Source organism: Dipodomys merriami, unplaced genomic scaffold (assembly GCF_024711535.1).
Source record: "Dipodomys merriami isolate MVZ:Mamm:240054 unplaced genomic scaffold, mDipMer1.0.p SCAF_3, whole genome shotgun sequence".
NCBI classification, from domain to species: domain Eukaryota; kingdom Metazoa; phylum Chordata; class Mammalia; order Rodentia; family Heteromyidae; genus Dipodomys; species Dipodomys merriami.
Window position 1 is genome coordinate 89,407,339 of NW_027204492.1, and position 12,408 is coordinate 89,419,746.

Here is a 12,408-nt window from a genome sequence, read left to right on the forward strand (position 1 = left end):
TAGCACATACCTGTAATCCTAGCTATGTGGGAGGTTGAGGCTTGAGGATCACAATTTGAAGCCGACCTGACAAATAAATCTAAAAGACTTTTAACTTCAATTAACTAGCCAGAAGTAAATGTATATCTCAAGTGGTGGAGTACCATCTGTGAGCAGGAAAATGCCAAGTAAGGGTGTGGGATCCTGAGTTCAAGCTCCAACACCAGAACAAACAAGCCAACCCCTCCTCCCCACCTAACCTTCCAAGTCATCATAATACATTTCTGGTAAATGTTATGATTATTGTTTCAGTCTATATCTAAGGTGGGATTTATTTTTTTCAAAAAGTAGGTTCAGTTGATATAATTAAAGGTTTTATGTTTATCCTAGTTAAGCTATTTACAACAGAAAATACCTTGATGGTGCTAAATAGCAAGGCTTCTAAAACAATCTGACAAATATGAATAAATACATACCTTAATACAGTTCTATACAAAATTTCAAAGGTAAGTTTTTATTAGTGGACATGATCAGACTCACACATAGGCAGTTACAAGATTAAAATATATGAACATCCATATGTAAGACTGTTACTTCATAAAAATACCATGAAAAGAATAACATTTATCTCTCCAGTGTGAAACTATGCTTGTATTTTTCCATGGAAATATCAGTTGTGGATCAGAATTGAGATAAGGACCCAGTGATTTCATTTTCAACTGAAATGAATTTCTGGCCTTAGGAGAGCTTTGCTTACACACAGATAACGTTGAAAACTGCAGGCAAATAGTTATTTCTTTCCTGTGGATGGCAGAATACTTGACTTTCACAAAATCCTAACTGCCTATATGGCAGAAGGATGCTTAACTTTGAAAGAAATCGCCTACTGTCTTTCACTTTGCCTTCCCACCACCAATGAATGAGATCCTGTTATTCAGAATTCTTCTGAGCAATTAACGATGTTCATATGTTTAGTTTTGAGTTGTTTTAATAGATATATAGTGTATCCTATTTTGATTTTGATTTCTATGACCCTAGTGGCTATGATGTTGAACATCTTTTTATGGGCTCCTTTAATTAATTAATTAGGGCCATTTTGGTACCATCTCTATTCAGAAATGTTTGTCCATGTATTTAATTGGGCTCCTTCCTTATCGTTGAGTTTCCAAAAATTATTCTGGCTGGAAGTCCATTGTTGGAAAAAGAGGACTGTGAACTACTTCTCCATTTGTGGCTTGAATATATAATAAATTCTTAATTATAAAATCAGAAAATAATCTGATTAAAATGGTGAAAGGCTTTGAATAGACATTTCTTCAACAAAACATATAGTCAATAAATACATTGAAATATATTTAATATCACTTTGTTCCCACATATTAATACCATATATGTGATGTGATATGAGAGAATTAATTTGGCTTAAATCATTGTCTTATTTGCTTTGAAAATCTTGAGTCACAAGGACATTGACACACTTTACTTGCTCTATCTTATGATAAATAAAATATATTTCCATATATTTCTTTCCTAACAGTGACATTCTAATAGTAATGGCATTATTATTAGCAATCTGAGAGGTTATTTTATTCTTTCTTTTTGGGCAGGGGGAGCTCTATACTGAGATTTGAACTCAGGCCTGTACTTGCTTGGCTGTTACTATACTGCTTGAGCCATGCTACCAGGCCTGTTTTTTATTGGTTATTTTTATTGGTTAATTTTGGAGATGGGGTCTCAATGACTTTTCTGCCTGCGCTACTGGAGTAGCTGGGATTACTGGGATGAGCAACATCCAGCACAACATGAGTTTTAAAAACAGTTTAAGATTTTTTTTTTGTGATTCTTGCTTTTTAAATATATCCCACTAGGAATGTATTATCAACATACTAGATTTTATGTATGTGTGTATTTTGTCTTTTTCTAGTACTGGGGTTCAAGCCCAGCGCCTCCCACATGTTAAGCAAACACACTATCACTGGGCTCTATTGCCATATCACTAGGTTTAATTTCATTTAAATGAGCATAGTTACGTAACCAAGTCCATCCCCAGTTTCCTTCATTCATTTCATTTGGTTCTTCCTTCTTTAGCAGCACTGGAATTTGAACTCAGGGCCTCATGCTTGCTAAGCAGCTCTTGATTTTCAATCTTTTGAAAAAAATTTAACAAGGATTTATTTTAGTATAACAAGTTTGAAGTAGGGAGAAATAGAGAGAAACAATTCCTGCTCCTCATGGTAGGAAATGGGAGTTAGACTCTACTTTTCAGTCTTAATTACATTTTTTTATTGAAATGTTAAAAATGTATGTCTTGTCCAAGTCATATTTACAAGACAAAAATAGAGAGGTCAAGCTGTGTACTGGTGGCTCACACCTGTAATCCTCGCTACTCAGGAGGCTGAGATCTGAGGACTGCAGTTCCAAGTCAACCCAAGAGCTAGTCTCTAACTACCAGAAAAACTGGAAGTAGAGTTGTAGCAAGTGGAGTTCTAGTCTTGAGCAAAGCAAGCTCAATGGACAGTGCCTAGACACTGTGTTCAAGCCCTGGGACCAGCATTAAAAATAATGGAAAGGGTCAAACATTTATCCCTGTTTCTCTAACCTGTTCCCTCCCTCCATACTTCTTCTTTAAAATTTTTTTAAATTGTGTGTGTGTCCTGGGAATTGAATTCAGGGTTTGGGCACTGTCCTTGACCTTTGCTCAAGACTAGAGCTCCACTGCTTGAGTCACAGCTCCACTTCTGCCGTTTGGTGGTTAATTGAAGTCTTTCCTACTTGGGGTAGCTTTGAACTTCACTCTTCAAATCTCCACCTCCTGAGTAGCTACAGAGACATGAATCACTGGCACCTGGCCTGGCAAGTTCTTGCTTCTTTAAAGTAACAAATTCTTGTGTATTTACATTTTTCTCTGTATTAAATAGATGGTAGTAGTATCTTATTTTGGTGGTACAATTTCCTTATCACTTTTCACAGCTATGGGGCTGCTCTACTATGCAGATGTAGAGCAGTTTATTTACCCTGTCCTCTTTTTGTTGTGGGTTTGAACTCAAGGCTTAGGTACTGTCCCTGAGCTCTTTTGCTCAAGGCTAGCACTCTACTACTTTGAGATACAGTGTCACTTTCAGTTTTCTGGTGGTTATTTGAAGAGAAGAACCTCTTGGACTTTCCTACCTGGGCTGGCTTCAAACTGTGATCCTCCAATCTCAGCCGCCTGAGTAACTAGGATTACCCGCATGAGCCATCAGTGCCTGGCTACTTCAGTGTGTGTGTGTGTGTGTGTGTGTGTGTGTGTGTGTGTGTGTGTGTGTGTGTGTGTGTGTGTGTGTGTGTGTGTGTGTGTGTGTGTGTGTGTGTGTGTGTGTGTGTGTGTGTGTGTGTGTGTGTTGTTTTGCCAGTCCTGGGGCTTGAACTCAGGGCCTGGGCACTGTCCCTGAGCTTCTTTTGCTCAAGGCTAGCACTCTACCACTTGAGCCACAGTGCTACTTCCTACCTCATCCTTTTTTGATGTATACTTATTATTTCTAGTATTTTGCTATTACAAAGCATTCTGTAATAAATTGCTAAACTTATACTTCATAAGGCACCATAAAAAAGCATTTAAAAAAGCGAAAGCTTTTCAGAATATATGTTTGATAAAGGACTTAGACCAAGAATATATAATAAATTCTTAAAACTCAATAATAAAACCAGAAAATAATCCAATTAAAAATGGTGAAAGGATTTGAATAGACATTTCTCAAACAAAAACATATAGTCAATAAATACATTAAAAGATATGTAATATCACTTTGCTCCCAGTGGCAAAGGGAAAAAACATGGAAATTATATTACTTTAGACTGAGCCACCTCTTGAAGCTAACAGTCATATTTTGGAAATGACATAATATTCCATGTTAATTAGGAGCCCATAAATTATTTTGCCTATACTTGGATTTATATATCACACACTTAACTTGGGTTACTTTACATTTTGTATGGAATCTTATAGCTCTGTCACTTCCTAGTATACATTTGGCTCTAAGTCTTACAATTAAGTCTGACAGTGATTTAAGCCAAATTAATTCTTTCACATCAGAAGAACTCTGGAGGTGTAGTGCTTTCACCTGATTAATATTATTAAAGGCCCTTTTCTCTCTGAGGCTTCTTCAGAATATTGGCCTTTCGGGGCTGGGAAGGTGGCTCAGTGGTAGAGCGCTTGCCTTGTATGCCTGAGGCCCTGGGTTTGATTCCTCAGCACCACATAAGCAAAAAGAAAAAAGTCAGAGTGGCGCTGTGGCTCAAGTAGTAGAGCTCTAGCCTTGAGCTGAAGAGCTGAGGAACAGCGCCCAGGCCCAGAGTTCAGGCCCCACGACCGACCCCCCCACCAAAAAAAAAAAAAAAGAGAATATTGGCTTTTCATTCTTAGACTGTGCTCTCACCACTGTGAAATAGTTGCTTCATTTTTAGTCATCAAAGCTATTCATAATGAAGATAAGTGGTAAGGACAGGGAAGGGAAATGGTTCTTATATAGCAAAACAAACAATTTCCCAGTAACCTCTCCAGAGGTTCTTTCCCTCCATCTCATATGCTAAAACAGAGTCACCTGAGTATCTGTGTCTATAAGGTGTGGTGGAAAGTTACTTTTATTTTTTTTTACCATTTATTTTTGGAAGTGAGAAAGAGAAAAGAAGGTTGGGACCAACAAACTTTGCAGCATGAGTCACAGATGCAATACCTGTGAATTCTTAGCATTCATATTTGTGTGTGTATGTGTGTGTGTGTGTGTATGTGTGTGTGTGTGTGTGTGTGTGTGTGTGTGTGTGTGTGTGTGTGTGTGTACAACTATGTGTGGTGCATGGTGCTGGGGATTAAATCCAGGAAACACAAGAAAGGGGCTGAGGACATCCCTCAAGTGGTAGAGCACCGGCCAAGCAAGCAAACCCATCAAGATTGAGATCCTAAGTTCAAACCTCAGTACTATGAAGAAAAAGGAAAAAAAGAAGAATAATTCTAGGCATAACTACTCAGGAGACTGAGATCTAAGGATTTTGGTTCAAAACCAGCCTGAATAGGAAAGTCCTAGAGACTCCATCTCCAAAATAACTAGCAAAAAGCTAGGCTGAAGGTATAGTTTACGTGATAGTGTGCCAGCCATGAACAAGAAAACTGAGCAAGAATATGAAGCAAAACCTCAAACCTTGGGAACAGATTTAAAAAAATATGTAAATAAATGCCTGGGATTGTGGCTCAAGTGTCAGAGTTCCTGTGTAGTGAGTGAAAAGTGCGAGGTCCAAACCTCAGTACTTTCAGAAAAAAGTGGCAGAAAAAAATGAACATCTTTCCTAAGATATAAAATTTAAGTGTCTAAGTTTTCTGTAAATTAATTTTCATGTTAACTTTTCAAACTTTACTTACTACTGTTGAAATTTCCCTGAATCTAGTTGGCTAGATTCAACAAGGCCCAGCATTTTTGTTTTTGCTTCCAGATAAATTTAGTGCATGGTTCAAGGCCCATTTGAGACTCAAATTCCACCTTAATCTGTCTCTGGCTTCTTTCATCTGATAGTACCCTCCTTTCAATTCCTGTAGCCTTAGTGCTATATGCATGGGGCCTGCTGTTTGCAATGGCTGGTTGCCAAAAAATAAATCTTAAAAATGGAAGGTATGTTTTATTGCATGAATTATTGACTGTACCACTATCAGGCCCTGTGTTAGATACTGAGTGAGAAATAAGACAGAATGTGGCCCTGCTTTCATGGGACAAAGAAAAGTGATGTTAAACAACTGTTTTGGTGCTTGAACCCAGGGCCTTGGACTCTTGCCTGGCTTTCTTCCTCTTCTCAGTGTTCTACCACTTGAACCTCCTGATCAGCATTTTTGCTAGTTATTTTGGAGATAGAATCTCATGTACTTTTCTGGCTGGCTTCCAACTGCAATCCTCTCCAGCTCAGCCTCAGCTACCAACAGCCCACTAAAAACAGTGACTCTTGACTAGGGAATAAGAATCAGATAATTCATACATGTTCATGAAACAAATGTTATTACGGCAAATAGGGCCATAAAAGTGGAGAGAAAACTATAAAATTGCGTAATGAAATGTAGAAAATTAAGTTCTAAGTCATATCAAATGTTCATTGTATGTTTTATAAAATGTTGGAGAAATCTCTTTTGGAAGAGAAAAGTCTTAGCGGCCAAGTTGCTTACTTAGAATAATAGGTTTTTGGGTTTTTTTGGTTTTTTTTTTGCCTGAGCTCTCAGTTCTCTCTAAAAGCTGGTACCTAATCCTTACCTTTGAGCAATTTGGAAATGCTAACAGATACAATTCCAAACTTTCTTGCCCTCAGTCCTAACCACTGTCCTATGAAGCAGAAATGACACTTCTCACTTTAGAGCTGGCAAAGCCAGAGCCTCCAGACAAATAGAAGGACTAGTCAATGATCACGTGGTACACATGGCAAAGCTGAAATGTGAACCCACCAAGCCTCTCCTGTCAGATATCCTGCTCTGTGCTTTATGTTGCTTTTTCTCACCTTTACTCACAGAATTCCAAATGTTTATATTAGCTTTCTTTGTCATTGTTGTTGTTAGTGTTCTATGTGATTTTTTTTTTCAGTTTCTTTTGTATGTTCTTCCCCCTATGGTATATCCCCTGTTGTCACTGTATTTGATTTTGGTACCCTACATCTTGTATATAATATACATTTATCTAATTCAGGGAGGGGAAGGGGAATAACAAAATGCTGAAACAAGGGCCCAGGATGAGCCATTGCAACAATGATACTCACAAGACAGTATGTTGGAAATGAACTCTACAACCTTGGGGGATGGGAGGGGGGCGAGTGGGGGATGTGGGGGAGGAAGGAGAACAACAAAGGAGGGAGTAACAATGGACAAGAAATGTACTCATTACCTTACTCATGTAACTGTAACCCCTCTGTACAGCATCTTTACAATAAAATAAAAATTTAAAAAAAGAATGATGTGGATGAGGAAAGATCACGGTGACTGTATCGATTGTTGAAAAGTAGGCCAGTCTAGTTACTCAATAAATACTTCAATGAATGCTTACTGTGTACCAGAACCTTTTGCCCTTATTCTCAGGAAGTACAAAGTCACATGGCAAATACAAGCCCATAAATAGATAATTATAATGTAATATGCTAAGTAGAGTTGTAGCTGTCTGGGTTAAATTTTTATGCCATTACTGGACCTTGAACTCACGGCCTCCATGCTCTCATTTGGCTTTTTTTTTTTTTTTTGCTCAGGACTGGCATTCTGCCACTTGAGCTGTGCCTCCAGTCATGACTTTTTGCAGATTAATTGGAGATAAAATTCTGGTGGGTTTTGTTTGCTTGGACTGGCTTTGACCATGATCCTCAGATCTCAACTTCCTGAGTAGTTAGAATTAAAAGCATAAGCCAGTCGTGTCCAGCTTCATTTTTATTATTATTTTTAATATTATTGAGTTGTATGGTTCTACATCGTGATAGTTCCAGGAGTCAATAGGCAAGTACATAAATTAAAAACAGGGTGACCTTTATGAACTTATTAGGAGACCTGTGCAGAGACAGAATGTTCTGGCTCTAAAAGCCAAAAGAGATTTCAAGGGGTGATGATACTTAGACAATTTAAAAAATTTATTTCTTACATTTTTCGAAGCTTGGATTATTTTAAGGAAATTATAAATACTAAGAAACTCTTGAGTTTTGAAATACCTTACCAAGAGCTATTCAAAAAGCCATATGGTTCACAGGATATTTTTGTTTCTGTGACTCTGCCAAAACCGTTTTCATCAGGATCATAGCCATCTCCATGTGGCCAAATTAGGGGTCAAGTCTCAAGTCTCATCTTTATTTGATTTATCATTAGCATTTGACCCAGTTAATCATGCCTGCCTTCTTCAGAAGCTTTTCTTTAGTTTCCATGACACTAAACCATCCTGGTTTTCTCCCTGTCTCACCAGCTACTTCTTTTTAGCCTTCTTTGCTAATTCTACACCATCTCGCTAAATGTTAACACTGAGCTATTTTAAGGCTGTGCCTTGGACTTCTTTTCTGCATGATCATTCAATCCAGTACCACAGCCTTAAATACCAGCCATCAAATGATGTCATACTTTTATATCCACCCTTGACCTTTTTCCTGAACTTCACACCCACATAGTCACCTGCTTACCACCATTTCTACATGCCTGTCAGGGTAGTATCCAAAACTCAGCATATGCAAAATAGAATTCTGGATTCCTGTGTCTGACTCCTGCCTCTAAGGTTCTCTCTTACTTTTTCACATTACACTGTACAAACCCCATCCTTCTAGTGGCTCAGGAGAAAATATTCAAAGTCATTAACAACTTGCTTCTTTTTCCATTCCTCTCCCCGCCCCACCCCCATCTCTAATGTCTCAGTAGTTTTCCTGCTTGACCCTTTCCAGCAGCAGTGCATGAGTGCATGACATCCTTGTCACCTTTGGTGGCATCGTTTGTGCCTCTTCTGTCTGTCCACAGCATACCAAAAAAGGTGAAAGGCAAAGTTTTCCAATGAGGACAAGGTGGGCTCTGAGGAATTTACTGTTAAGTTTATTTTAATGAGGACAGGATTTTATTTTCTGTTTTAGTGGAAATAATGTTTAAGCTTCTGTGGAGAATCATGACATTTTTGCTCCAAAGTAGAGGAATTTTCATTCTCTTTTTTTTTTTTTCTGTTTACATTCTTGGCAAATAAGCAGAGAAGACCAATTAGCAATGTTCACTTGCAGTAATTGTTATTTTGACATGTTTTAAATAGAATGGAACATTAGGTTTATTCTTACCACTTTTCAAAGTTTTTGCCTTAGTTAAAATGAAGTGAATTTAAAATGTGACATAGCTTACTGGATAAAGATTAATCATAATTCTTTGTCATTCCATATACATTTGGGGATGGAAAAAATGGATATGGGACACTATATTTACTTTTGAAAAGATAAGAAAAATCAGAGAAAATGTAACTGGTGATTTTTGTGTCATCTCATATTCACAGATTGGCAAAGAGAAGTATCACAGATCCCAGCACTGGGGCTTCTGCAATAATGTTAGAATGCTAGTGAGCGAAGACAAACCTGGGATAGGTGGAGAACCGATGTTTGGTCGAAAGGTGAAGCCTAAATACAGTGTCTATCCTAAAGGAGCTGGAACTGATAAACCATCATGGGTAGCTTTTGATAAACAGGTAAGTCACATGACATTGGGAGAGATGCAGTTTTCAAGTTTTGCATGTAGATTTGAGGAGATAAGCATCTTCAATATAAATCCTAAGACTAGTTCTGCTTTCTTTTTGGCTTGTATGCATAATTGTGGTTGCCTTTTTTGGGGGGGGGCAGTCGTGGTACCTGAACTCTAGGCTTGGGTGCTGTCCCTCAACTCTTCAGCTCAAGGCTAGCGCTCTACCACTTGAGCCACAGCACCACTTCCAGCTTTTTTCTTTTTGCTTATGTGGTGCTGAGGAATCGAACCCAGGGCCTCATGCATGCAAGGCAAGCACTCTACTACTAAGCCACCTTCCCAGCCCACCTTTATTTATTTATTTATTTTTACTGATTCTTTTCATTTCTTTTAAATATATAATAATTGTATACAATTAACTCTCTGTATCTGCAGGCTCCATATCTGTGGATTTAACCATCTTACAGTTGAAAACATGTGGTAAAAATTGTGTCCACACAGAACACATACAGACTACTTGTTTGTCATTTTCCCCTAAAGAGTATAACTTAACTGTTTACTTTGTATTAGTTTGTTCTAAGTCATCTAGAGATGATTTAAATTATAAAAGGATGTGTGTAGGTTCTTTTTTATAGATTTTGTTATATACAATGGTCCTGGAACCACTCTCCCACCCATACTAAGGATGAGTCTATATTTATGGTGTACAACATGTTTTAAAATATGTATGCATTGTAGAATGGCAAAATCCAGCTAATTAACATATGTATTACCTTGCAAACTTACTTTTTATATGTGTGTATATGGTGAGAACACTTAAAATCTACTCTCAGCAATTTTCAAATACATAATACATTGCTGTTAACTAGAGTTAATCATGCTGTGCAATAGAACTCTTGAACTTATATCTCCTGTCTAACTTTAATTTTGTATTTTTAACTAAGACTACTACTTAGATAGCATTTGGCAAAATACCCTAAACTCATAAACAAAAATACCCCCCAACAACATCAACAAACAAAATTCTCCTTGTTCTGTAGATTCTGATGTGGTACAGTCATTGCAAAGTGCTAAGTGTTTATATTTCCTGCTTAGTTCTTTTTTAATTTTTTTTGATTTTTTCAATTCTACTGCTCTTCCACTTGATCCACATCTGTCTCCAATTCTGGACTTTTGCCAGTTCATTGGACACAAGAGTCATGAGGATTTGTCTGACCTGAGTGGCTTCAAACTGTGATCCTTAAATCTCAGTCTGATGAGCTAGGATTAGGAGCATTAGCCACTAGTACCTAGCTCCTGGCTAATTCTTATCAACCTTTCTCCCTGTCCTACTCTGGGCAGGATAATCTGCACTCATGTAGAAACTCAGGAGTTTCTTATGAGCTCACACCATAACTTCTGTTGAATAACTCCCAGTCATTTTAATTCTAATTGTAGTATTAATTAGGAACAGAAAAAAAAAATGTTTTCTCTTCTTTTCTCCTTGATAACTGTGGTTCCCCATCCCCTAAGGACTAAAGGGTGAGATGAGGAGAACAGTGAAAGTGAAGGGAAGGGGTGTCATACACAAACACAAACAAAGACATACAAAATACACACTAGTCTACTCACACAAAGATGGATAAACACACATTGACATATCAGCAGTTGAAAAAGTGAGTGCATTTCAGTATCTTTTCTCTCTTTTTGGTGGCATTGGGGATCAAACCTGGGGCATCAAGCATGCTAGACAAGCACTGTACCATTGAATTACGCCCCCCAGACTTTGAGTATCTTCAGAAAGGACTAAGATCAAGAGAAAAGAAACCCCAAATGATCAGTTATTTCTTGTAAGGCAGAGCTACAAGGATAAAACTGTGTTTGTCAGACAGCCTTGTTCTATAGCCCCACATTCACAGTCCTATGTTCCACTCTCCAAAAACCTGTTATCAGATTGCTTTAGACTCTGTAATTAAAAATTAATTCAGGTTCTGGATAAAGAATTGAAATCATAGCATGTCAGGTTTATCAGGTGATTCATTGGTAGCCTGTAACATGGATAGCCTCACAATACTTGGATTCTAATTTAAATGTCCTCAACTCTGTCCATATCATCCATGGTAGGATATATCAATTAAAGCACTTTTTAATATATATTTTTATTGTAAGGATACTGTACAGAGGGGTTACAGTTACATAAGCAAGGTAATGAGTCCATTTCCTATGGAGCATTGTTACCCCTCCTTTGTTTTTCCCTTACCATCCCTTTCCACCCCACCTCCCCAACTCCTCCTTCCCTCTCCCCCTAAAATTGTGAAGTTCGTTTTCAACATAGTGTCTTGTACATCTCATTGTTACAATGGGTCAACCTGAATTCTTGTTTCAGCATTTTGTTATTTCCCTTCCCCTCCCCAAATTAGAAACATGTATATACAAGATTCAGAGCACCAGAATCAAATACAGTGACAATAGGGGTTATACCATGGGGGAAGAACCTACAAAAGAAACAAAAAAATGACAAACTACATTATAAGTACTTTAAAAACAACAGCAAGAAAGAGAAAAACCTCTTGTGTCCTATCTTGGTGTTCATTTCGCTTAGCATCATCTAATACGATCATGTATGCATAGCTTTTGACCTTCTCTGTTTGCACTAGACACATACTAGTTATTGCAAATAAGGGAAACCATAGGACCTATGTTTTATTTTGGCCTGACTTACTACACTTAATATAGTTTTTTCAAAGTCTTTCCATTTCCTAACAAATGGGCTGGTGTCATTCTTTCTGTTGGAGGCATAGAATATATATACATACATACATATATATATATATATATATATATTTCACATTTTCTTGATCCATTCATCTACTGAGGGGCATCTGGGTTGGTTCCATATCTTAGCTATGGTAAATAATACTGTGATAAACATAGTTGTGCTGGTAGCTTTAGCATGCCCTCGTTTGCGATCATTTGGGTAAATGCTCAAAAGTGGGGTTGCTGGGTCATAGGGGAGCTCTATGTGGAGTCTCTTGAGGAACTTCCATAATACTTTCCAAAGTGGTTGAACAAGTTTACACTTCTACCAACAACGCAGTAGGGTTCCCTCCTGTCCACATCCCATCCAGAATCTGTTGTTATTAGAGTTCTTGATTCTAGCCATTCTAACTTGGGTGAGGTAGAATCTCAATGTTGTTTTGATTTCCATTTCTTTCATGAGTATCTATTGGCCACTCTTTTTTTTGCTCTTCAGAGAAATCTTTCTTTAAGTCTTT

General features: G+C 37.7%; 1 protein-coding gene across 3 annotated transcripts in view; it reads left to right on the forward strand.

Annotated features, from left to right (window-relative positions):
- Efhc2 (EF-hand domain containing 2) overlaps positions 1–12,408 on the forward strand; it is a 198,535-nt gene that overhangs the window by 35,162 nt on the left and 150,965 nt on the right. For all 3 annotated transcript variants that reach the window (XM_070039203.1, XM_070039204.1, XM_070039202.1), the window contains one exon: positions 8,973–9,161. In XM_070039203.1, the coding sequence (XP_069895304.1) occupies positions 8,973–9,161 (189 nt within the window). The remainder of the gene's footprint in view (positions 1–8,972; positions 9,162–12,408) is intronic.